The sequence below is a fragment of the Sapajus apella genome, unplaced genomic scaffold (genome assembly GCF_009761245.1).
Source record: "Sapajus apella isolate SASKATOON/1434 unplaced genomic scaffold, GSC_monkey_1.0 scaffold81, whole genome shotgun sequence".
NCBI lineage: Eukaryota > Metazoa > Chordata > Mammalia > Primates > Cebidae > Sapajus > Sapajus apella.
The window spans coordinates 1,952,265-1,978,454 of NW_022437021.1; the positions used below are offsets into that span (position 1 = coordinate 1,952,265).

General features: G+C 39.6%; 1 protein-coding gene across 1 annotated transcript; it reads left to right on the forward strand.

Moving 5' to 3' along the window:
• Positions 1-26,190, forward strand: PON1 (paraoxonase 1). The gene is made up of 9 exons (XM_032252923.1): positions 1-297; positions 5,498-5,568; positions 7,022-7,077; positions 8,296-8,464; positions 13,923-14,049; positions 17,278-17,478; positions 19,022-19,103; positions 22,891-23,019; positions 25,787-26,190. Exons 1-9 carry the CDS (start codon positions 224-226, stop codon positions 25,943-25,945), a joined length of 1,068 nt encoding a protein of 355 aa, XP_032108814.1. The 5' UTR covers positions 1-223; the 3' UTR covers positions 25,946-26,190.

The following is a 26,190-nucleotide window of genomic DNA, read 5'->3' on the forward strand; positions in this document are numbered from 1 at the left end:
AGGGAGCAAAATGAGGCGCTTGGCTCAAGGAGCGCAGCCCTGGCGGTGTGGGCTGACTGCGAGCCACGCCTTCCGTGCACCTGGTCTGCCCAGCGGGCTGCGGACCCGGCGGGGAGGGGCGGGACTGGCCAGTCCCAAAGCTGTCTGAGCGGGGCTGCAGCTGCAGGCAGGCAGTCTCCTAGCCCGTCGGTGTCTGAGCCCATCCATCCGTCTGTCCCCAACCATGGCGAAGCTGATTGTTCTCACTCTCTTGGGGCTGGGACTGGCACTCTTCAGGAACCACCAGTTTTCTTACCAGTAAGTAGGTTTTGGTGAGGGCTGCAGCCTTCGTCTGCCTTACCCCCTGCCAGCTCCATGAACCCCCAGAAAGTAGGGTCCAAGGCTGTTAACAGAACATTTATAGGCAGGTACTAGATGCACTGCGCGGGGGGTTCAGAAATGTTTGTTGAGCCATCATGTGTCACTTGAAAACAAACCCTTGCTCATGGCTTGAGACATGGGATAAGGAGGCAATTGCCATGAGTGTGAGTGGCCAGGTTGTCAGTAGACACGAATTAATTTTTCTTGAAGATTTGTGCGCTCTGACTACAGATTCACTTCTCAACCCAGCAAGAAACTAACCAGGAGGGGGTTCTCCTGATATTTTGTGAATTAGGGAAAGGAATCCCATCCCTTCTGCACCTTGATTGCCTGGCATAACAAACCTTCCAGGCTTGAAGATTCTCAATTTGAGTCTACTGAGAGCCACAGCAAAACTGCATGTGGACCTGAGCAGGTGGGAGCTAACGTGTGCTGTGATGGCCCACTTTAGTGGGGGCAGGTGGAGAAGAGGGAACCCTGGAGCCAGCATCTGATGTCCTGGGGTTTACCTCTGCCCCTTAAGTATGGGATTTGGGCAAATCACTTTACATCTCTAACGTTAGCTGTTTCATTAAACTGGAAATGGTAATATACACCTGCCTGGGACAGAGCAGCTATTCAATAAATGTTAATTTCTTGTTTCTTTCTTAAGTATTTAACAGTTAAGTGCTATGTAAGGGGTGTGGGGATGTTTTAAGAATGTATCAGAAGTTTCATAACTTTTTACAAGAGTTCAAAGTCTAGAGATCATCCTAGTCTCTAAGGTTTAGTCAATAATGTCTTATTTACACTAAAGTAAAACTTAATGAAAACTAAATATAAAAAAATTATATGATCTTCTGGACTAATTAGAAGCTTACATTCAGAATGGGTTTTTACTATTTATTGTGGAGTTTTTTTCTAAGATTTTAAGTAACAGAATGCTATAAAAATGTAAAAAGCAGTTGGTAATCTTGGATTTTAAATCATGGAAAAATTACAGTTTGTGAGTTTTCATTAGTCACAGTGCTGTTGGCTGCCATAGGAGATTACAGGTATAGATAAAAATATATAGATAAAGATTGGGTTTTGAGACTCCTGGAGTGGCCCAGACAGAGGAAGTAAGGAAAATTGTACTCACTGTAGGAAGCCCCTAAAACCTAGCTACTCAACTGAGTCTGGGGACCAGCTGCCTGAGCATCACCTAGAGGCTCCCTGCACATGCCGTATCTCAAGCCCTGCCCCACACTGTTGAATCAGAACCAGCATCACTGAACAAACTCCCTGGGGGATTAGAGATCATGCATCTGCCCCAGGGAGAGAAGGGAAGAGATGATATCCTGCATCAGGATAGGCCTGCATCAGGAGTGAGCCAAATCCCCAGGGTAGATGCATCCTTTTTTTTCTTCAGACTTGGAGTGTATATGTGTGGGGCTCACAGGAAGCTATATAGGTCTAGGCTGGAGGGAACTTGTGGCAGCATGCAAGGAATGCCTCGAGAGATTTCCGAGTTTCTCAGGTGGGAGCAGCACAGAGAAAGGAACTGAGAGAGCTCCCCTAGACCACGAGTCTCCCACCCATCTTTATAATCAACTGCATGTGGCCTCGCAGGATATGCACTGCACAAGTCCAGGGAATGCCTTGGATGATGGTAAAAACAGCTCCCCTCCCCAAACCCCAACTTGGGCTATGGAATGTTGCAGCGCTACATCTGTATGGCAGCTTCCTTGTCCCTACGTTGCCAATTGCAATATGTGAGAACACTTGAGATCCCCTTCTCAGAAGGAAACCACAAAGCTAACATTGGGTCTCTCAATGTATTTCTACCATTCCATGCTTGCTGTAGGCAACACAGTTGTGGGGAGGGAGTAGTGGCAGATTCCTGATGACCTGGGCTAGATCTCATTTCTGCAACTTTCAAGTTGTCACTTTATTCCAGAAGAGTTCCAGCCTGTTTCTCCACCTGAAAATTAGGGGATAATAATACATATTACAGCATATATATATATATATATATATACACACACACACACACACACACACACACGTTTATATAAATATATAAATAAAAAATAAATGTATATACATATACACATATAATAAATCACATATATACATATATGTGTATATGTGTACATATATATAAAAATCAGGCATATAGCAGATATCCTATAATTGTTAGCTTTTATAGCTGTCATATGTGATCTCAAAAATCCACCTATGAAATCTAATGAGTGATTACTTAAGTATGTATTATAATCATACCTCATTGAAATTCTGAGATAAGGACAAATAATCTTCCAACCATACATTCTCCCCTATGAATGCAACCAACACCATCTTCTCAGTCTGATGTACTTGCCTAGTATCGCCGGGAAACACGTCAGTAGACATCTGCTGAGTACCTTCTCTTTGCAAACATTGTGTTCCTGCTAGAGGTTATAAGAATGAATAGGATGCAGTATTCACTCACCAATTTTAGAATCTACTGGGAGCAAAAGATCAAAAACTGACAGCTGCAGAACAATATGGTAAGAAAGTTGACAGATGTGTATGTGAAGATTCTTGAGGATGAACTAAGGCATTATTAATCCCAACACAGAAGACTAGGAGAAGCTACAAAGCATCATGAGTAGGGGTCTTCCCCAGGAGTACTGGGGAGCCCTCTCTTACATCTTCTCTCATTTCTTGATCTCTGTGGGTACTGGCTCCTCTTCATCTTCTGCCATGAGTGGAAGCAACCTGAGCCCCTCACCAGATTCAGATGCCCAATCTTGAACTTTCCAGGCATCCAGAATCATAAGCCAAATAAACCTTTTTTCTTTATCAGTTTTTCAGCCTCAGATGTTCCTTTATAGCAACACAAAGCAGACTCAGACAAGTTCACAGCAAAGGCTGTGTGATTTTTGCACAGAGTTCAGAGTCTAGTGAATCAGAGACTTATCTCAGACATTGAACCTTATCTCATAGGCCCAGAACATTTGGACTTAAGCCTTTGACAAGATATTTCCTAATACGTTGAAGATGAGGTAGAAAAAATATGAACTGGAGGATAATAACACAGGTGGGTTAGTTTTCAGGTGCATCTTCCAGCTCTTAAGCAGTGTTGTCTGTAGATTTTGCCTGGTTAGAGAACTGAATGTGAGCTTTGTGTTCATACTTGAGTTCCAATACCTGCTCAGCCACTTCTTAACTGTTATAAAGAACATTCTAGGTGAAGGGGAAAGTGTGAGCAAATAAAAAGAGGTATGAAAGAGATATAGGGAAAAGGGCCCTTTGTATCTTTTGTGAACCCATATGTTTGGTGACCCTTGTGAGCCAGGCAGCATGCGTATTCTTCCCATGTGGTTTTGAGTCTAAGAAAGTGAATTTGACTATCCTTGGTGTTTTTCACAAGCCTTGGCCCATTTAGTGATTTTTACATCCTTGAATCTCTCCTTCCATGCCAGTCTTAGTGTTTTCCTTGGCTATGACTATCACCTTTAACATCTTGTACCTGCCTTTTTGTTCCTTGAGGGCATGCTGCAAATATTCACTACATGGGGTTGTTTTTAAATGGTGGGTAACAAAATCAACTTAGTAGATAATTACCAACATTTTAAAATAAATGAAACATAATTGGACAGAAAAGTTAGGAATGAGTCACAAAGGTGAGGGCAAGTACTGTTTTGTGAAGCTTGATTCAGATGTGTATGTATATATGTGTCCATGTACTGGGTGTTCATACCATATAAAATACTTTTCCTAATGTGAGTCTCAGTCTGAAAAGTTTGTAAGCCACTGTTCTATCACTTCCCTTTTTATTTCCTTATTGTGGATTTTTGCAATTATAATGTCAGATTTCCATTTTTGAAATGCCTTTCCATTTCTCCGGTAATGGGACAGATTCCATCTTTCCTTTGAAGTCTTCTAAGTTCACATCTATCAATTAGAAAACCACAATCTCATCACAGACCAAGCTGTCTTCATCTATTCACTCATCTCTGTATTTATAGTGCCTAGACTGGTGGTTCTTTACTCTGGTTGTGCGTTGGGACAAATGGCAGTACTTTACAAAGCAGATTACTGGACCCCACTCCTTGCCTCTTAGATCAGATTTTCTTAGAGCATGAAATTGATAGCCAGTGGTTTGATGGTAGAAACATACTCATTTTTTTTTCCTGAATGAATGAATGAAAGGCCAATTGCCCCAAATTCCTATCATTTCTTACCACATCAGTAATAATTTTATCCAGCATGTCTGTTACCCCAGTAGCCCATCCTCCTCCTCCTGTGAGTTCAAATCATCAGAAGGACAAGTAAATTTCTCAGCCTATTTAAAGCCAAATAAGATTTCTAGGGATTTTTGGATAATTGTCACTACTTGCTATGACAATATTGTATCACTAGTTCTCAAAAAAAAAAAAAAGTTTATTGTTTAAATCTCTTGGTTGTGCTGACATCTTTCAAATGCCACATCAGTTGCTTTGCTCTGTTCAGACAGCCAGCTGGTACTTCCCTGTCACATCTGTTCACTTTTCCTTTGTCCTTTACTCAGACGTTCCCCATGGTGTTTATGCACTCATAGGTAATAAGTTGCCCCTGTGTATATGTGCGTTCATGTGTGAGTACACGTGTGTGTGTGAAATGCCTTTTTACATGCAGGCCTTGTGTATGATTTTCTGAAGTTACAAATCCTTTCAACATACTTGCATTTTTCAAGTGCTACATCATAAAGCAGATGCCCAGTTCAGGCTGTGGAGAGAGACTGGGCATATGAGTAGGAGGCTGCCCATCTGTCAGCAACTCCAAAATATCAATGGAATAAACTGGAACCATGTTGCCATTTACTCAGACTTTCCACCTAGGGGTCCTTACACACTGATGAAATTGCTCCTGTTCCTGCCAAAGTACACAGAGCCCTGGAGAGTATACTAGGTATCTCTTTTGTATACCTATTCACCTCTGCTAAACAAATAGTAAATATTGTACACAGAGTTCCCCACCTGTCTTGCCCTGGCCTTGCCTGGAAAAATTGCAGGTGGCAGGGACCACTAACTCTGGAGTTGAAACTCAGGCAAGGTACAGTGCAGGAGAACTTGTGGGGCTGCTTACCATTGCAACTTAATTATAATTTCTGAATACTTTTATGTGTGTTTTATTTCTTTCTTCCCCACAGAACACGACTTAATGCTTTCCGAGAGGTAGAACCCATGGAACTTCCTAAGTGTAATTTAGTTAAAGGAATTGGTATGTATGTGAGAGGAAGAAGGGTCTCATTTGAACTTCTAATATTTTTTTGCTTTTTATGTGATTAATGTGCCTGTTAAATTTTGTCCAAAAATAAAACTTTGAACCATGAGAATCAATGGTAGTTAATGATAAATACCATGTTGTTTGACTTTTGACTTCACCAATATATTGCCAAGGTGTTGGAAGTTTTGGTTGTTTGTTTTGGTTTGATCAATAGAGCAAAAAAAAAAATAATAGAATAATGTTTGATTCCATGGTAATCTAACCTGAGGAGATGGCAGAAGAGGGGAGGGAGAGCCAGATAAAACAGTGAATAAAGTTAACTTTTTTAAGAAAAGTTCTGACAGGCCTTTGCAATTATCACAAGGCTTCTCCTTATGCACCTCTCTTTTGATATCGGAGAGGAAAATTTTTTCCAGAAGCTCTCAGCAGATTTCCTCTTAGATTTCATTCCTAAGAACTGGAAGACAGGCTGTTGCCCCAGCTGCAAAGGAAGCTGGGAAAGTAATTATCAGGCCTCCATTGTGGGAGGCAGGCCCTATCAGCAAAGATAAAAGGGTAGGAGAATTGCAACTAGGAGGTAACCAACAAGGAGAGTCCCTGGGCTTAGCTCTCCAGCTGGTGTTTTGCTTTTGTTATGTTTTGGGGTTTTGTTGTTGTTGTTGTTGTTCCTTTAGAATTATTCATCTCAGTTGGTTAAATCTCAGGAGGCTAGACCAGAAGACGTAGTATTATTAAATTTCACTAGATACCTTATGGTGCAACTTTTTTTCTAGAAAAATATGACATTGATATCAGATATCACTGGGTTTTTGAAAAGCATACATTTCAACTAAGTGTATAAATACCTATCAAATAGTTCATTTTTCTCTACATAAATTGAAACGTTAAAAATTTACATGTACTTAAAGTATAACTTGAAGACAGTGATATTTTACTGATGTTTATAATTAGTAATAATTCATATTCTTGATCACCTAAAATGTATCCCCATTTTAACTTAAGTATTTGGAATTTGCTTATATTTTCAATTTGGCTTTCCAAAGGTTTTACTGATTTGGAACTATTAAGTATAACATATATTTGTAATTTACCCTGTATCTTTAGAAAACAGCAAGTTCTTTTCAAATAATCATGGGTTTTGTACATCTTGTGAATTTCTATGAACTTTAAGAGGATTCAGTTTCTGGGGAAAAAGGTCTAGTCCATCAATTTAAAACAAATATAGTAAGTGTAAATTTCAATTATACTTGTTAATATATTAATATATTTAAAATTTCCATATAGTCACATTCATCAGTTTGAATAAATGAAAGAATGAATTATTCTGAACCTATTAAATAAGAGTAATATATAGCCCCAGTTTCAGGTGAGGTGTGATGAAGAATTTGATCCATTTTCTGCAATGATATGAAACAACCTGTACTTTCTATTCTTTTTTTTCTGGTAGAAACTGGCTCTGAAGACTTGGAGATACTGCCTAATGGACTGGCTTTCATTAGCTCCGTGAGTGCTTTCTTTTACTTTCTGTGTTCTAGAACGTTTTCTAGGACCTGCAGTTTAAGTCTTTCACTTAGGCTTTCTGTATACCAATGCCCACTTTCAAATAAAATGAGCAGTTATGGTTTAAAAAACAAACTGTGTATGCATTTACAATAGTGCTATAATTATGATCATGTGTGTTCTATGCATATTTGTGTTCTTGGATCTACATTTAACTCATATTACCTTAGCTTCTATTGCAGAAATTTGTTTTTGAGTTCAATGTATTCAAGAATGGTTTTCCCATTCAACTATCTATTCCTTGAAGCACTTAAAATTGCCATATTCAAATATTTGCTAAATTAAGTATACATTTAATATATACTACTTCCCATGTCATTTCAACTTTTACATTTTTTTAACATCTTTCAGATTAAGCCCTTTAATTTAAAATTGTTGATAAGTCATCCCACAATTCCCAAACCTTGAAGAGAGAATCTATCATATTTGTTGAAATTCTCCTGCATATAGATTGCTATGGTAGCTAATATAGCACAAAACAAAAGAAGTGCACCATCTGGTCTAGGGATCATAACATAACAGAGTTGATAGGAAACCATAGACAATCATCCAGCCATATAAAAACCTTTGCTACCTCTTGTAATTTATTTAGTCCAGTTTTCTCTTACGAAGATGGTAGACTGGTCATCCTGGAAAGCAATGTCTTGCAAACATTTGTTAAGCAACATAAGGCATATTTCAAGCAAAATCTTATATGGGAACCCAATATATAAAACAATAGCTTTGTTGTTTTGATTGAAGGGTAAGAAAGGAGGAGTTCCTCTGGCCCACTAAAACTTTATCTTTGAGATGCTTCCAAGGACCTACCAGGGAACAGTTTAAAAGCCATAACCAATGTTCTCTCTGTATTCCTTGCTTATATCATTGAGGGTTATTATTAATTGCTGCTTTGGTCTGCTCTTCCATTTTTGATTTTTCTCCTGGGCTGGAAGCTGTAGTGTGGTGCACATATGACTTTGCTGCAGAGGATGAAAGGGTTTGTGTGGGGTGGCCTAGTGGAGCATGTGGGGACCCATCATACAAGCTAACTAAGAGGCTTCCTATGTGGCCATCTGTCCAGCCCTGTGGTTAGGAGCAGTCAATATGAACCCATCCAGCACCTCCATTAGCATTTGAAGTACTGGTATTGTGCTTGATTTTTTCTCCTCCATGCTGTATAAGGGATTAAAATATCCTGGAATAATGAGCTTCGACCCCAACACACCTGGAAAAATACTTCTGATGGACCTAAATGAAGAAGATCCAACAGTGTTGGAATTGGAGATCACTGGAAGTAAATTTGATTTATCTTCATTTAACCCTCATGGGATTAGCACATTCATAGATGAAGGTAACAATATTGACTGTTTATTAAAATCAAAACCAAATTTAAAACAAAACAGAAAAACATGCCAATAAACGAATTATTTTTTCTCATCAAAACAAAGCATAATCATGAATAATGTTCTTACTCTGAGTTTTAAACTTACCCCCTATGTTAATCGAACCTTATATAAAACCACTTAAATACTTGAGAATGCTAAAATATTTAAGATTTGTAAAGCACCTAATTTTGTAAAATACCAACATTAACATTATTCCTATAATTACCATAATAATATCCAGCCCTGATCATTATAGCTTTTCCATTTTAAACGATTTTCAAGACTCAGGCATTTATAGGAACAGATTTTTCTAACCCAAGGCACTGTAACCTATATGTCCAGTGACGGAAAGTCACCATGGTCAGCTTTCTGCCAGCCCCATCACTTCAGTGTCTCCTGTCTGCTGGTTCCTCTGCTCTGTGTTCAAAATGCTGTTCTGCATGTTGGCCCTCTTCAATATAACTTGTTGGTGCCATCCTTTATATCTTTAACCCATTTATCCCTCTCTATTTGCTGTCACTTCCTTGTCTCTGTATTAACATTCAGCCCCAGTTGCACATGGTAGCACCTGAATGATTTAAGAAGATTCAATGCCCAGGCCCCAGCTCTATAGATTCTGATTCCATTGGTCTGAGGGAGGCCTGGATCATAGTGCTTGTTAAAACTTGTTCAGTTGATAAAAATGTAAGACCAGGGTTAAGAGCCACGTTTATACCCATTGCCTCCATTTTATCATCAGACAATCCCTCATTCAGTTCCTCTTCTGGAGTTTCCCCACTGTGGGTGGCTAAAATTGCTACCTTGAAAGTCATCAATGATACTCCTATTAACAAATCTCCTCTCTTCCTTTCCTTCCTCTCCTTCCTTCCTTCGTCCCTTCATTCCTTCACCTCCTTTTATGCTGTTGACCACTTTCTCCTTTACAAAACTTGCTCTTCTCTGATACTGCAGTGCACTTAGCCATTCCAGTTCTGATCTTACTGTAGGTTTTCTCCCCAATTCATTGTTTTGTCACTCATTACCACTTCCCTGAGCACGACCTCAGAGGTTTGATCTTTTACTTCCTCCCTATTTTCTCTATGTCAGAACTTTCAAACCAGTGCCACAGTGCCTGCCTTCTAGAAGAACATCTCCAAATAGGGGTGTTGTTATTATTTTCATTGGCCCTTTATTTTTCTTTATTTTTCTTTTTTTTAAATTGCATTTTAGGTTTTGGGGTACATTTGAAGAACATGCAAGATAGTTGCATAGGTACACACGTGGCAGTGTGATTTGCTGCCTTCTTTCCCTTCGCCTATATCTGGTATTTCTCCCCACGCTATCTCTCCCCAACTCCCCACTACCCACTGTCCCTCCCCTATTTCCCCCCAAGAGACCCCAGTGTGTAGTGCTCCCCTCTCTGTGTCCATGTGTTCTCATTGTTCAACACCCGGCTATGAGTGAGAACATGCGGTGTTTGATTTTCTGCTCTTATGTCAGTTTGTTGAGAATGGTGGTTTCCAGGTTCATCCATGTCCCTACAAAGGACACGAACTCATCGTTTTTGATGGCCGCATAATATTCCATGGTGTATATGTGCCACGTTTTTCCTGTCCAGTCTATCATCGATGGGCATTTGGGTTGGTTCCAGGTCTTTGCTATTGTAAACAGTGCTGCAATGAACATTCGTGTGCATGTGTCCTTATAGTAGAACAATTTAATCCATTGGATATATACCCAGTAATGGGATTGCTGGGTCAAATGGAATTTCTATTTCTAGGTCCTTGAGGAATCACCACACTGTCTTCCACAATGGTTGAACTAATTTACACTCCCACCAACAGTGTAAAAGTGTTCCTATATCTCCACATCCTCTCCAGCATCTGTTGTCTTCAGATTTTTTAATGATCACCATTCGAACTGGCATTGAGATGGTATCTCAATGTAGTTTTGATTTGCATTTCTCTGATGGCCAGTGATGATGAGCATTTTTTCATATGTTTGTTGGCCTCACGTATGTCTTCTTTTGTAAAGTATCTGTTCATATCCTTTGCCCAATTTTGAATGGGCTTGTTTGTTTTTTTCTTGTAAATCTGTTTTAGTTCTTTGTAAATTTTGGATATCAGCCCTTTGTCAGTTGGGTAAACTGCAAAAATGTTTTCCCATTCTGTTGGTTGCCGATTCACTCTAATGACTGTTTCTTTTGCTGTGCAGAAGCTGTGGAGTTTGATTAGGTCCCATTTGCCTATTTTGGCTTTTGTTGCCAATGCTTTTGGTGTTTTGGTCACGAAGTCCTGCCTACACCTATGTCCTGAATGGTTTTGGCTAGATTTTCTTCTGGGGTTTTTATGGTATTAGGTCTTATGTTTAAGTCTTTAATCCATCTGGAGTTAATTTTAGTGTAAGGTGACAGAAAGGGGTCCAGTTTCTGCTTTCTGCACGTGGCTAGCCAGTTTTCCCAACACCATTTATTAAACAGGGGCTCCTTTCCCCATTGCTTGTTTTTGTCCGGTTTGTCAAAGATCAGATGGTTGTAGATATGCTGTGTTGCCTCCGAGGCCCCTGTTCTGTTCCATTGGTCTATATCTCTGTTTTGGTACCAGTACCATGCTGTTTTAATTACTGTTATAGTATAGTTTGAAGTCCGGTAGTGTGATGCCTCCCGCTTTGTTCTTTTTGCTTAGAATTGACTTGGCTATGTGGGCCCTCTTTTGGTTCCATATGAAGTTTAAGGTGTCTTTTTTCTGTTCTTTGAAGAAGGTCATTGGTAGCTTGATGGAGATAGCGTTGAATCTGTAAATTACTTTGGGCAGTATGGCCATTTTCACGATATTGATTCTTCCTAACCATGAACATGGAATGTTTCTCCATCTGTTTGTGTCCTCTCTTATTTCATTGAGCAGTGGCTTGTAGTTCTCCTTGAAGAGGTCCTTTACGTTCCTTGTTAGTTGTATTCCTAGGTATTTGATTCTCTTTGTAGCAATTGTGAATGGCAGTTCGTTCTTGATTTGGCTCTCTTTAAATCTGTTATTGATGTATAGGAATGCTTGTGATTTTTGCACATTGATTTTGTATCCTGTGACTGCTGAAGTTGCTTATCAGTTTCAGGAGATTTTGGGCTGAGGCGATGGGGTCTTCTAGATGTACAATCATGTCGTCTGCAAATAGAGAAAATTTGACTTCCTCCTTTCCTATTGAATACCCTTTATTTCTTTTTCTTGCCTGATTGCTCTGGCTAGAACTTCCAGTACTATATTGAATAGGAGAGGTGAGAGAGGGCATCCTTGTCTAGTGCCAGATTTCAAAGGGAATGCTTCCAGTTTTTGCCCATTCAGTATGATATTGGCTGTTGGTTTGTCGTAAATAGCTTTTATTATTTTGAGATACGTTCTGTCAATACCTAGCTTATTGAGGGTTTTTCGCATAAAGTGGCCCTTTACTTTAAATGACGCAGGTGCTTACTAGACTCAAAATGTTGAAAATGATTTTCCATCCTTTTATCTTTCCTTCTTTTCCCCATATCACTCACTCACACACACACACACACACACACACACACAGACACACATGTCCCTTTCAGTGGACTCTCCACTCATCCACCTATTCATCGCCATTACATTTTATTTTAAAAATATTTTTAAGTGCAAAGAAATACATTGTTTGATGTGTGGATACTTTTTAAAATAAAAATGAGGTAATATTACACAACCCCTGCTATAAATTGCTTTTGCATTAAACACTACATCAAGGACTCCTTTATATGACAGCACATTTGCAACTGCTTTGCTGAGGCGGTTGGGGACTCGGTTGTGTGGGAGCACTGTAATATAGCTCATCTGTCGACAGATACTTAGGTTGTTCCCACTTTTATGCTCATTGCAAACAATGCCAAAATAAACTTTCTTGTACGTGTATTTTCTGTAAGTATATCCTTAGGATAAATTTCTAGAAGTAGAATCCACTGCACTGAATGTGAATCCAGGATTTAATCCTCACTTGAATTTGATTTCTGTCACCCTCATTCCTCAGCTATATTCAGGGCCTTTGGATACTTCCTGTTAAATGCCTCTCATGACCTTTCCTGCCTTTTATTGCCAGTGGCATCCTCTTGGTCCGGTCCCTTCTCTCCATGTGCCTGGATTACTGCTGTAGCCTCAGGTCATGTTATTCCCTAGCTCAAATCCCCCAGTGAGCAAAGCCTGGATCTTCACCTTAAGCCCTAACAAGACTGATTCTGGCTCCCTATAGCTTCAGCCCTCTCACTGCCCCACTCTCTCTTTCCTTCACTCTGCTTCCACCACAACCTCACTATTGAGTGAGTATGTCTAGGAAGTTCTGCCCCGGGGCCTTTGTACACTTTCTTCTCTCAGCCTGGAATGCTCTTTCTCTAGATATCCATTTATTCATTTTCTTATTTCACTTAAGTCTTTGCTCTAACATCCCCTCATCAGAAAGAACATGCCTAACTCCCATGAAGATAATACCTCATTACTCTCTATTCTTTTACCCTGTTGTATTTTTCCTTTGTAGCATTTAATGCCAACTAAAATAATACTTGTTTGCTGAATGGGTTAACGAAAAGCATCTGAGCTGCCTTCTCTGTTCAAACCTCCTTTGTTCAACCTGCCAAATTTTGCATCTTAACGTGGTAAAACCCGTCTCTACTAAAAACACAAAAATTAGCAGGCATCGTGGTGGACACCTGTAATCCCAACTACTCAGGAGGTTGAGGCAGGAGAATCACTTGAACCTGGGAGGTGGAGGCTGCAGTAAGCTGAGATTGTGCCATTGCACTCCAGCCCAGGAAGCAAGAGTGAGAATCCGTCTCAAAACAACCAACCAAAAAATCTCACCAATTTGATCATTTCAGAGGTTTCAAAAGACTTCTTTCTTGAAGCAAAGACCATAATCTAACTTTGTCAACTCTGATCACACATTCTTGACCACTTAGACTGGTCTCCTTTGTGTTTTTAAAGTCCCAGTGACCCAAGGAAGCTGCTTTTGTTTGCTATTTCTCAGATGATGTTCTGTGGAATTTATCATCTCACGCTGTGTAAATTACACCTGAGCACACCTTCTCATACTGGGAGTTCCCATAGATTTTTTTCCCTTTCATGGCAACTGTGCATCTCGTGGAGACCATTGGAGCTGGAAAACATAAAGAGTTCTTTGGAGTTTTAGTGTCAGTGATACCCATTCTTAAGTTGAGATTTTTTTTTTCTCCTGTGGAGTTTTGGGTTTTCAGAGGCTGTCACTGGTTCTTCCTGAGTCACTTTTCTTTGGAACAGGAGCAATCACAAATGCTTCTCTCTACAAAAAAATGAAAATATTCCTTCCGCCTGACATCCTAAGTACTAGCTGGAGGTGGGTTGAAATTGCTTTTTGGAGAGAGGGTTGACAGCTGAGAGCTCAGTTAATGTTTCGTTTTTGTTTTTAATCTCTCAGATAATGCCATGCACCTCCTGGTGGTGAACCATCCAGACGCCAAGTCCACGGTGGAGTTGTTTAAATTTCAAGAAGAAGAAAAATCACTTTTGCATCTAAAAACCATCAGGCATAATCTTCTGCCTAAGTACTGAGATGTATCAAATTTCTATTTCCCTTTAGCTGTAGTGGATAGTTAATCCATTTTTAGTTTTTCCTTTTGACCCTAGAGTAGGTATGGCTGTTCAACTCTCATTTCTAATCACAGACTCCTCCACATGCACTTCTGAAGAACCTTTTGAGGACCCTCAGAGACTGCCCATTCTTTTCCTCTCTTGTTTCCTAGGCTGGTTGGATGCTGGCTCCTGGCCTCAGGATCTCCATTCAAGCTATTACCAGGAAAAAAATCTTGCTCTTCTCCAGAATCAGACTTAGTATTTCACACCCAAACAGGCTTCATAGACAAATTTGACATCATGAGCTTATTTATTTATATTCAAAAGTAGACCCTTAGATGTTTCCGTGAATTAGAAACACAGACCCAAAGGAGACCCAAAATCCAGTGCATCTAATACCTCCTTAGACTGCCTCCACTGCTGTTTGGTTGCATACAATTTATGCAATAGCAGATCTATGGTATGCTGAACTTCACCCTAGGTGCCTTGCTGATGTAACATATGGTGAAATAAAACACCCAAGGATCCCCAATCCCAGTCAACTTCCTCACATTCCCTATGAAGATTTAGTTTGTAAGGCCAGTGATGGATTTAGAAGAACAAGATGACACTATCTTCTAAAACATTTACTTCCAAATGATTATGATTTTCTAGAATCCCAACCTATTTTTATATAATATCTGTACAGCATTTGACTACCTCCATATTTGTAAATCTAGATTTGTACTCTAGATACCTAGTTAAGGGCCTGGTATGTAGTATGCACTCTGTGTTACCAGGACCCCTTCCTCTTCTTATCTGGTGGTTTGAGGATGAGAAAACTGAGATTGGAGAGAAATTGAGTTACTGGATGAGAGGCAATCAACACACTAGTGGCCAAGTAGGAACTCCGGCTCAGGTCTTCTTCTGCCCCCCTAGGATGAGTAAAAGGTCAGAGAACAGCTTTTGGTGGGAGAGTTTACTCATACATTCATTTAACAAATATATTTTGGAGAGAGAATAAGGTCACTGAGTGTTTGGAGAATGTGAAGAACATCAGGATTTAAAGTCGGGAAAAGTATGTAGAATGGAGAAGCTGGGCTAATGACAATACTACTAATAAATGAGCTTTCACTGTAAGTCAGGTGCTACACTAACTAATTCAAACAGATGATTGATGTTTTCCAAGTACTTTCTGAATTAGGTGTTATTATTATATCCATTTTGGATTTTTAAAAAGTTGAGGCCTGGAGTAATTGTTAAGTTGCCCCAGATGACATCACTAGTAAATGATGCAGCTGGAATTCTAATCCTGGTAGCATGAGTTCAGAGCCAGTGCTTCAAATCACTACAAAATGGTGAAAAAATGTATGTGTTTTAACAATTAATCTTGGAAATCTCAGATTTATCTAAGTTTCCAGAGTTGGAGTATTTTTTTTCCTGAGCCAGTTGCAAAAATATTAGCCTTAGGCAGCATAGAAGGAGACTGAAAATAACCACAGTGCCATAATTAACTAGAGTTCTGCTGTCTCAACCCAAGGGTCAGCTGTGTGTGTTTTCTGCTTTATATTTTATGATTGTTTATAACATTATATTCCAATTACCAAATCTATTATAATTTAAACTTGTTATTATTCATATATCACAACTGTTATTATTGGTCATTTATTGTATGCCAGACATGGTGCAAAGGCACTCTGCATCCCCCATGAACACTATGCATTCATTATTTCATTTTATTCTTACCCTAGCTTTTCCAGGTATACGGAGAAAACTGAGGTTCAGGAAAGTGGCTCAAAATTTAGTGACAATGCTGTGGCCCCACATTATAAGGATAGCAAGCAGTGTCAAGATTCAAATGATGTCCATCGGATTTCAAAGCTATTACTCTATTATCCTTTAAAAATTTGTTATTTGTTTATTTATTTTACTACATCCCCATATCAACAATACAAGGCTATTGCTGTAACCATCCCACTCTGCTTCTTTCTGTGAAAAACAAATGATAGTCAAGCATACTAATTTCAGAAATTTACTTTTAAAACAGAGAGAGTAAAATCAGATTGCAGATTTACGTCTGGAGCCTGTTCAGACTAATCCTAAATCCTGAGACCTTTTTTTTTTCATATAGTAATAGTGGCTACCATTGATTGAGGGTTTGTTAAATGTCACGCTCCCCGAAAAGCACACAACAGGCCTTGTCTCATTGTAATTCCCACTGCAACTCCACAAATTAAGATCCTGACTAAACTTAGTCTTCTACTAATGAGCTATATGACTTTGGGAAAATCATTTAACCTCTCTTTACAGATGAGAAAACTGAGGTTCTGCATGCCTCTCTAACTTGCCTGAGGGCTCAGAGCTGCGTCAGAGCTGATGCACTGGTCATGATGCCCTCTGCAATAGAGCAGAGATAATTTTCTCCCAGACCATGGCCCTGGGGAACTTCCATCACCTCAATCAGCAAAGAATGACTCACTTATGTGTTCACTATTGTACCTATTAAAGCAGAAAAATAGACTCATATATCTTGCATTTTCAGTAACAGAGAGAGAATCCTAATCAGAAAGAGGAAAAAAAAAGCCATAGCTTTTTTTTCCTATTTCTGAGCATTCTTGTTCATGGACATTTCATTCAGTTTAGAATCACAAAATCTTAAGGCTGCAAGATAGACTAGTCTATCATCCTGCTTTCACAGATAAGGAAACTGAGGACCCGACTTGTGAAAAGATTGATTTTTCTTAGATCACAGAGCAGAATAGTAGCAGAGCTTTAACTAAAATGCAAGTATCCAGGCGGCTGGTTCAGTGATTTTTCCATTTCTTATAGAGTGAGTTCTATGTGGGCACAGATATGTGAGCACATTTTTGCCTTGACAATGATTTCTGGCCTAATTTAATTTCTGCTGAATTTAGCATATCTACACACAGACACACACATACACACATACACACACACATGACATAACACTATTTTAAGATACATATAATAGGATTTTTATGTTACAGTGCTATAATCACCTCCTCAGATTTCTTAGACCAATGATTGTCTTTAAGGATTGTATCAGCAGGACTAATTTTATATTAATTCTATTCCATTATAGCTAGCATGAAGGCTCCATCCCATAGCTTGATTTTAGGACTAGACAGTGATGAATCCTAATTAATAATCCTGTAATGTTCAATAACTTCATATATTATGTGTGTATGTTTTCATTGCAGTTTGAATGATATCGTTGCTGTAGGACCTGAGCACTTTTATGCCACAAATGATCACTATTTTGTAGACCCCTACTTACGATCCTGGGAGACATATTTGGGTTTAGCATGGTCATATGTTGTTTACTATAGTCCAAGTGAAGTTCGAGTGGTGGCAGACAGATTTGACTTTGCTAATGGAATCAACGTTTCACCTGATGGCAAGTATGTGAACTCTTTGAAATGTAGGGGAATTACTCAGATTCTCAGTTGACATCTTGGAATATATTCTTTTTTAAAGTAATATGATACATTTTAACATGTTTTTCTAGTGAGATAAAATTAGGAAAAATGTAAAATGTCTTAATTTTTCAGGGAGTAAAATTTATCAAATGAAAAATGTCTTTGTGAAAGCATACTCGTTTTATTTTCTTTTTGGAAAGAAGTATATTTTAAGAGGGGGAACTGTGATGAATATTTAATATGTCCAAATAGCTTTGTTTTGAGTAAAGATTTGAATGTATAATGAGATTCATAGTATGCAGGTAGACATATATCGGTAGTGTGGGTTTATGACAAGATATGGAACTTGTACCAAAATGTAAATCAAGGCAATACTTCCTTCATTAAGAACATTTTACTGTGAAAAACAAGTCAGTATGCCCTACTACAAACAATTTGCAAACCAGCATTGGTCTGGGACGGCATTTTGAGTAGCGTTGGTATATACATGAAATATCTATATCCATCCATATATATGCCCTTTCTCATCTTGTGTTGTCATCAAGGATTTCAGAGTCAGTAACATATGCTTAGAAAGAGTAACGGGCCAGGTGTGGTGGCTCATGCCTGTAATCCCAGCACTTCAGGAGGCCGAGGTGGGCAGATCACCTGAAGTCAGGAGTTCGAGACCAGCCTGGCCCTCATGGCAAAACCCCACCTCTGATAAAAATATAAAAATTAGCTGGACGTGGTGGTGTGCTCGTGTAATCCCAGCTACCAGGGAGGCTGAGGCAGGGGAATTACTTAAACTTGGGCAGTGGGGGTTGCAGTGAACTGAAATCGTGCCACTGCACTCTAGCCTGGGTGACATAGCAAGACTCCGTCTCAAAAAAAAAAAAAAAAAAAAAAAAAAGAGAGGCAGGGACAGCTTTTAATTGCTCATATCATTGACCAGATTTTGAGAATAGAAGATAATCAGACAGTAATTTCTTTTCTTGTTGGGGGGATGCATAGTGCATAGACTAACCCCAGATCTTTATGGGGTATGACTAAAGCCACAGGGTCAGGACCAGAGTTAGGACAGAAGAGGAGGAAGACTTCTCTCAATACAGGCCAAGCAGCTTTTCTTCTCATATTTTCTTTGGACTAAAACAAGGGGCTGCTGTCAAAGGGTTTTCCTGCAACTTTCTCGAGAGAGCTCACTACCCTCTGAAATGCAGAACCTGTGGCTTGATACTAAATTGACAAACCAAAAGAGAAACAGTGTGATGCATTTTATTCCCAGATACTAACAGTTGGTGTTAGGGCTAAGTTCCTTCCGTACTGATAAGGACAACTACATTCCCTCTTTCAGAACTTTTTAGAGATTAAATCCCTCTGTGCATTGTAAACTCACTGAGTTCTTTCAGAATGTAGTGTATTTGAGATGGGCTCCATTTTCCATTCCTTCAGCAAAGTTCTTCCCTATGAAGTTATTACAACTTGTCTGTAATCTCTCCAGTTGTGTTACTTCTAGTACTTTGATGTAGCTCTTTCTTCTTTGAAGGTATGTCTATATATCTGAATTGCTGGCTCATAAGATTCATGTGTATGAAAAGCATGCTAATTGGACTTTAACTCCATTGAAGGTAAGATGTATTAACACTATAAGTTTGCAGAGTGATAATTAGATTCTAATTGATTTGTGAAATTAAATGTGAGGAAAAAAGGATTGCCTAATTGGAGTGGGTGAGAACCAATTTTTCACTCCTTTATTAAGGGTCATTAGCATGGTTATGTGTTTTTTGTTAATTTTTACTCAACTGCAGAGTGGGAAACAGCAAACCACACATCTCACCCAGGAACCTTGCATTCTTTCTGTTCTAGTGAATTTTAAGCTTGGCATTGTGTTCCCAGATCCTCCTTCCATCCCTCCCTTCCTGCCTTTCTTCCTTCGTTTCTCCCTTTTTCTCTCTCCTCCACCTTCCTTCCGTCTCCTTTTTCCTCCATGTTGATGGAAAAGCCAAGAAATAGCCTCAACTTGTACTTAATGCAGGGCTGCTCCCCACAATGTTTATGAAGCCCACATGCTCACAATGCCTGCCAGGTGACCTGGCAGCATGTCACCTCTCTGCATTTACCTCCAACCATTGTGTCCCTGCCCCCACCTCTCCTGCCACTGTCTCAGAATGGGGCATTGTTCCCTCTGCTTGGAGGAGTGACCTTCCTCCAGATCTCCATGGCTCTCTCCTTTCATTTTTTACTAAAACGTCGCCTTGGTCATCAAAACCTGGAACTGCTTCCTTCCCCTACATATTTTCTCTCGTCTTTCCTGCTTTATTTTTTCATTTCAGCACGTACTGCTAACATACTATATATTTTATCCATCCCTTTTATTACCTGATTCCCCCACTAGGGTGGGGGAAGGCACAGGATTGTGTAGTAGGCACAGGATTCATTTGGGGCTGATTAAAAGTTCTGGAGAGGAATGGTGAGGATGGTTGCACATCACTGTGAATATACTTCATGCCACTGAGTTTTACACTTAAAAATGGTTAAAATGTCAAATTTTATGTATATTTTATACATAAAAAAAGCTCCACAAGGACAGGCTGTTTTTCTATTTGCTCCTGATACAATTCGCTTTGCCTAGTTGGCACTTGTTAAATTACTGTGGTGGGGCTGGGCATACTTTAGGGGTTCACCTCCTGCCCCCACCAATTCTGGTCCAGTCTGAAGGGTGGAGTCAAAAGGGGTGAAAACACAAAGGAGAGGACAGAGACCAAGAGCAAAGTGGAGCCCTGTGAAAGCAGCCCTCTATGTCTGAAAAACAAGATGTTGCTCTCCTGCCATAAACGCCCATTGCAGGAAGCGCTGTCAGCACCAACAGTATGACTGTTCCTGTCAGCACATCTGAGGGACTGTCATGAGGGGCCTCACTCAGAGAAAATTACCTTGAAGCAACATCAAATATAACATCGTGTTTGACATTAAAAATCACTGGCAGGGCTAGTTTGGTATTAGCTCAAGTAAAATGGAATTTCACATGCTCATACTGACTGAGGGAATAAAAACAAGCTGTGGTTTTAACAATAGGTACTTCTAGAAAACGAAAGTTAAAGAATTTCATGAGAGTAGAACCCAGTCTAGCATACATTCACCACTGAATGTCAAGGCTCTGCTTTCACCAGGGCGAGATCGAGGACAAGGTCAATTTCAGCAACAGACCATGCCTGTCTCCCATTATAAAAACCCCAAAAAGGTTATTCATAGACTGTAATGTTATTCTTTCCTTTGAAAGATAGTCTTAATATCAGTTACTTAATGCCTGAGTGTGCCAAGTAATTTGATAAACTAGCGGAAGCTAATCTTAAATTTGTGGTGAGGTGTGGATGGGTTTATGTCCAATGGGATATTATTCAGTCTTTAAAAAGAATGTAGTTCTGATACATGCTACCACATTGGATAAACCTTGAAAACATTATGCTCAATGACATAAGCCAGCCACAAAAGGATAAATGTGGTATGATTTACTAATAGGAAGTACCTAGAACAGGCAATTCATGGAGCCAGAAAATAGAATGGTGATTACTAGGAACTTGGGGAAGAGAAGAATAGGGAGTTATTGTGTAGTAGGCACAGGATTCATTTGGGGCTGATTAAAAGTTCTGGAGAGGAATGGTGAGGATGGTTGCACATCACTGTGAATATACTTCATGCCACTGAGTTTTACATTTAAAAATGGTTAAAATGTCAAATTTTATGTATATTTTATCACAATAGAAATAATACTCTCCTCTCTCCAAAAAAGATTCCAGGACTTAGTCAATGAATTAGTCACACTTCAGTGAACCTCAATTCACAAAAACCTGGAATATTTGTTAACAAGATAATACAGTTTTTTCCAAAGAGAATAACTTATTCCGTTTTCTTGACCAAGGAATGCAAAATTTTCCAGTTGCCTTTGTGGGAGTGTGAGATGTGATACACAGGGGTCTCTCAGTGACTTAGCATGGTGAGGAATTACTTATTTGCAAGGCAAGAGTTCATCGCCGGACTCAGAACAGGCTCCCTGCTGAACTGTCAGCACTTCCGTGGCAGGAGCCGTGTCTGCTGGGTTGGTGCTCTCCAGGTGCTGCATTCCTTGCAGAGCTCGTGTAGGAGCTTGCTAATTGTGTGTTGAATGAATGGGACTCCAGGTTTCTGTGCCCTTCTCCCATTCCCATTCCCACTCTCACCTCAGTAGGTTTCATCCGCTGTGAAATTCACCAATCGGTTGTACTGCTTCCAAAGATAAGAGCAGAACCCTGGAACATTTTCTCCATTTAAAGAAATTATTGTATCAGAGTAGTGTGATTACACTGGAATAGATGGGGGTTTAAGGATGGAGAAAGCGTGAAGCTGATTTTGACCAGGGGATGTTTGCTCAGCAGCCTCCTGTCTTGCCTGTCTCAGGGGTAAGGAAGACTGATGGCTCTGCATGGTGGCAAGAATGAGACTGCCATGATGCTTGAGCCCTATAATCCCTCCGTGGGCATGTGAGGACAGCTCTCATTTTAAGTAGGAGGCACAGGGAAGCGCTGGTTTTCTGCAGCAGCCTGTCCATGCCCTGGCCTTTGCAATGAATCATGACCAGTTATTTACAGCATCTCTGGGAACTGAGGTATGCTGGCCTCTGAGGTACATGGTAGATATTATTTCTCCAACTGAGAATTAGAGGTAAACAAATAGATGAGGTTTCTCTCTGGTAGAAGGCAGCCAAGATGATGAATGGTGGAATTAAGAATCATTGGTATTATTTATGATGCTGATACAAAGCCTCGACAGCAATCTGTGCAGTCATCACATGCTTGCAGCTTATATTTAGAGAATAAACAGCAGAAGAACAGGGAGTTTAATAACATCAGGAAACTAAAGAACAAACTTTTTCTTAACTCCAAGGCAAAAATAAGACCCTGGGTGATCATTTCGTCTCTGGCTGCACAGCCTATGATTAGCCATTAAAGAGTCCACATTTCATTGACATTCTTATCAGAAGTGAATCTACATTTTCTGGTTGTTTTCTGAATGCTTATAAAAATATCATTTGCATATGCCATTTTAGAAGGAGCTGTTTTATGCTGCACTGAAAACTTTTTTTCAGTTTAGTTCACGCACAGATGTTGGTACAAATGATTTCGTCTAACTTTTAAGTCTTACTTGGCTTTCTGTATCTTCATCCTACCCCATTCTGTCCTGAAAACTGACAAAATACTAGAATAGATGAAAGGCCAGAGGAATTTTGTGAGTCCTATTGAAATAGGGGCAGAATTATATCCTTGGAAGAAGCAGTGTGGTGACCAAGGACAAGAGGAAACTTTTCTCTGATATATTTTGCTTCATCACAATTTTGTTTTACTTTATGTCTTGTTCTCTCCTTGTTTTTAACCTTGGAAGTCCCTCGACTTTAATACCCTCGTGGATAACATATCTGTGGATCCAGAAACAGGAGATCTTTGGGTCGGATGCCACCCCAATGGCATGAAAATCTTCTTCTACAACTCAGAGAACCCTCCTGCATCTGAGGTTAGTTTTAAAAATGAACCAGATGAGTGACTTTATTCCCAGCTACTGTTGTTGTTGTTGTTGTTGTTGTTGTTGTTTTCAGTGAAAACATAATTCTCAATTATATTTGCAAATAAAAGGTGGGACATGGATAGATGATCCAAATGATCAGAAATAAAAACTTTTGGAGGTGCTTTAGTCAGAGTCTAGGCAAGAAGCACATGGCTCACTTAAATTGGATAATTTGAGGGGAGTTTATTCAAGGTACTATATACAAATGTGTGGAAACAGTGTAAGGAACTCAACAGAGGATAATGCAGTACCCCAGGGCAAGGGAAGAAGGAAATGAAGACTGGCAGCCAGAACAGGTAGACCGTGGTGTCTGGAGAGGGTAGCCTGAGAGGGAGCTGGCTTCTGGTTGAGGGTTCCTCAAATAACATAATGATGCCACACTGCTATGGTTTAATCATTCATCTGTTACCTGCTTTCCTATTCAATTCCCCCTTCCTGTGTGGCAATGCACAGGTCCATGCAGTGGACCAGTCCTGGAGCACAATGGCCAGCCTCTCTAGATCTTCCTGCAGGGTAGCAAGATAAATCGCTGGAATTATTTTGGCTTAGAAGATCTCATCTTCCATCTTAGTTATGGTACTCAAAGACTCCGTTTTTGTGCCCATGGTTTATGCAGTGGACTATTTTGGGTACAAATAAGAATTTTCAACCTACTTCAATATAGGTATTAACACATCTGCTGAGTTTTCAGTGTCTACTAAGTATACTTATTATATACATTAAATGTATACCATTTTGACATATTTGTTTACTGCTGTGTATTGTTAAAGCTGAGTTTTAAGAGTCTGTCTTGCCTGCCCAACAGGAAAAAAAAAGTGTTAAAGCCTGTATCTTGGGTTAAAAGAAAAAACAACTAAAAACTAAATGTACATTTCCATTTACATTATGGCTCTCCTACCTTTTATCTCTAGGTTTACAGGACAATTGTGATCATATTTAATAGCAACGCTTTGTGCCTTTTGCTAGTTTATAGCTATTAGGGTTGCTGAATGGTATGTTTAATAGAATTGAAGAAATGTATGCTGTGGAGTGTTCAGTGTTCAGAACTGAGCAGAATGTTAGATTCTAATTTGTTCTTGCTTGTTCGCGTATTTGGTGATCTTGGGTCATTTGCTATAGCATGGATTTGTGTTTGTTGTTCTGGAAAAAAACACTTCATTTCTAATGACTGATCTGCAAAGGAATAGCAAAAAATAATAACAATTCATTATCTAATGCACTGCCCCTAGAAGAGTGATTTAGTTTTATTAACGAGAAGCTTAGTTAAGCCAAGGTGCACCATCAACTATTTCTCTGTAAGTAGCTACTACATGTTAATGCTATGGCAATTTCCTAAGACATCTGTCTTCAGTGCCTGCTGTTTTTAAGAGGTCATATTAAACACGCCCACAGACCCTTTTATATCCAGGCACCAGCCTTCACGGTCTGCCACATTTGGTATTTTGTGATGTAGATATCCCTTCAAGTCACTATATATTATTGTAAAGGCTTAATAATAGATAGAGTGGAAGGGGAATTTAGAGATAATCTAGTCCCATCCTTCTCCTTCTACAGATGAGAAGCAAATGATAAGTGGAAGATTCAAGGCATGACCCAGGTCTCCTGCCTCAGTGTAGTGCTTTTCATACTAAGTTGAATCATATGCTATTGCTATTTTTGACAGCCAGAATGATCAAATATTGGCTATTTCTTATGGTTGGCTTAACAGGATACACTGTTATTAATGATACAATCACATTTCTCCTCAATTAAGTGAAGGAAACTGAACTTACAAAATTTTATACATTTAGAGGTGGGAGGTTAAGTTCAGAATGCATAAGTGTGGTACAGATATGTCTTTTTGGACCACGTTTTTTTTCTTAGATTGCTACATTTTAAAAACCAGAAATTAAGTGTAAACATCCAGTTCTCTGGTTTCTCTTAAAATACATGAAAATGGACCTGAATTACCGCATGGCAACAATTTGGCAGTTGCTGAGTGTATTAGTCAGGGTTCCCTGGAGGGATAGAGCTAATAGGAAAGAGACATATGTAATAGGATTTTATTAAGTATTAACTTACATGATCACTAGGTCACACAACAGGCTGTCTGCAAGCTTGAGGAGCTAGGAGAGCCAGTCAGAGTCTCAAAATTGAAGAACTTGGAGTTTGATGTTTGAGGGCAGGAAGCATCAGCACGGGGAAAAGATAGGCTGGGAGGCTAGGTCAATCTGGACTTTTCATGTTTTTCTGTCTGCTTTATATTTACTGGCAGCTGATTCAATTGTGCCCACCCAATTAAGGGTGGGTCTGCCTTCAGCAGCCCACTGACTCAAATCTTCTTTGGCAATACCCACATAGACACACCCAGGATCAATTCCTTGCACCCTTCAATCCAATCAAGTTGACCCTCAGTATTAATCATCACACTGAGTAACAGCTTCCTCCCTCCACATTTACTGAAGTCCCCACTGCTCCCTAATGTCCCACATCCAGGATGTGCCACTCATTTGCATTTCCTGCCTTGTCCCTGTAGGTCTAGATACTCTCTACTTCTGCTAAAGATCACTTGAGATCAGTACCCACCTGTTCCCAAATGAGGAAACAGGAGCATTAAGTGTAATTTTGGAACAAAATAGGATTTATCTCGTTGTATGAGATTATATGGCTTCTTACAGAGAATGACTCTATGCATAAGGTTAAATGACTTAACAAAAATATTTTATTTCTTGTATAGGTGCTTCAAATCCAGAACATTCTTACAGAAGAACCTAAAGTGACACAGGTTTATGTGGAAAATGGCACAGTGTTGCAAGGCAGTACAGTTGCCTCTGTGTACAAAGGGAAACTGCTGGTCGGCACAGTGTTCCACAAAGCTCTTTACTGTGAGCTCTAACAGACCGATTTGTACCCATGCCATAGAAACTGAGGCCATTATTTCAACCACTTGCCACATTCCAAGGACCTAGTGATGGCAGCTGAACAATGAATGCTGACTAAATGTGGACATCATGAAGCATCAAAGCACTGGGAAAGGTATGATGTGTAGGACTTTTTTTGAGAACACTATCAAATCAGTCTTGGAATACTTGAAAACCTCATTTACCAATAAAAATCCTTCTCACTAAAATGGCTAAATCA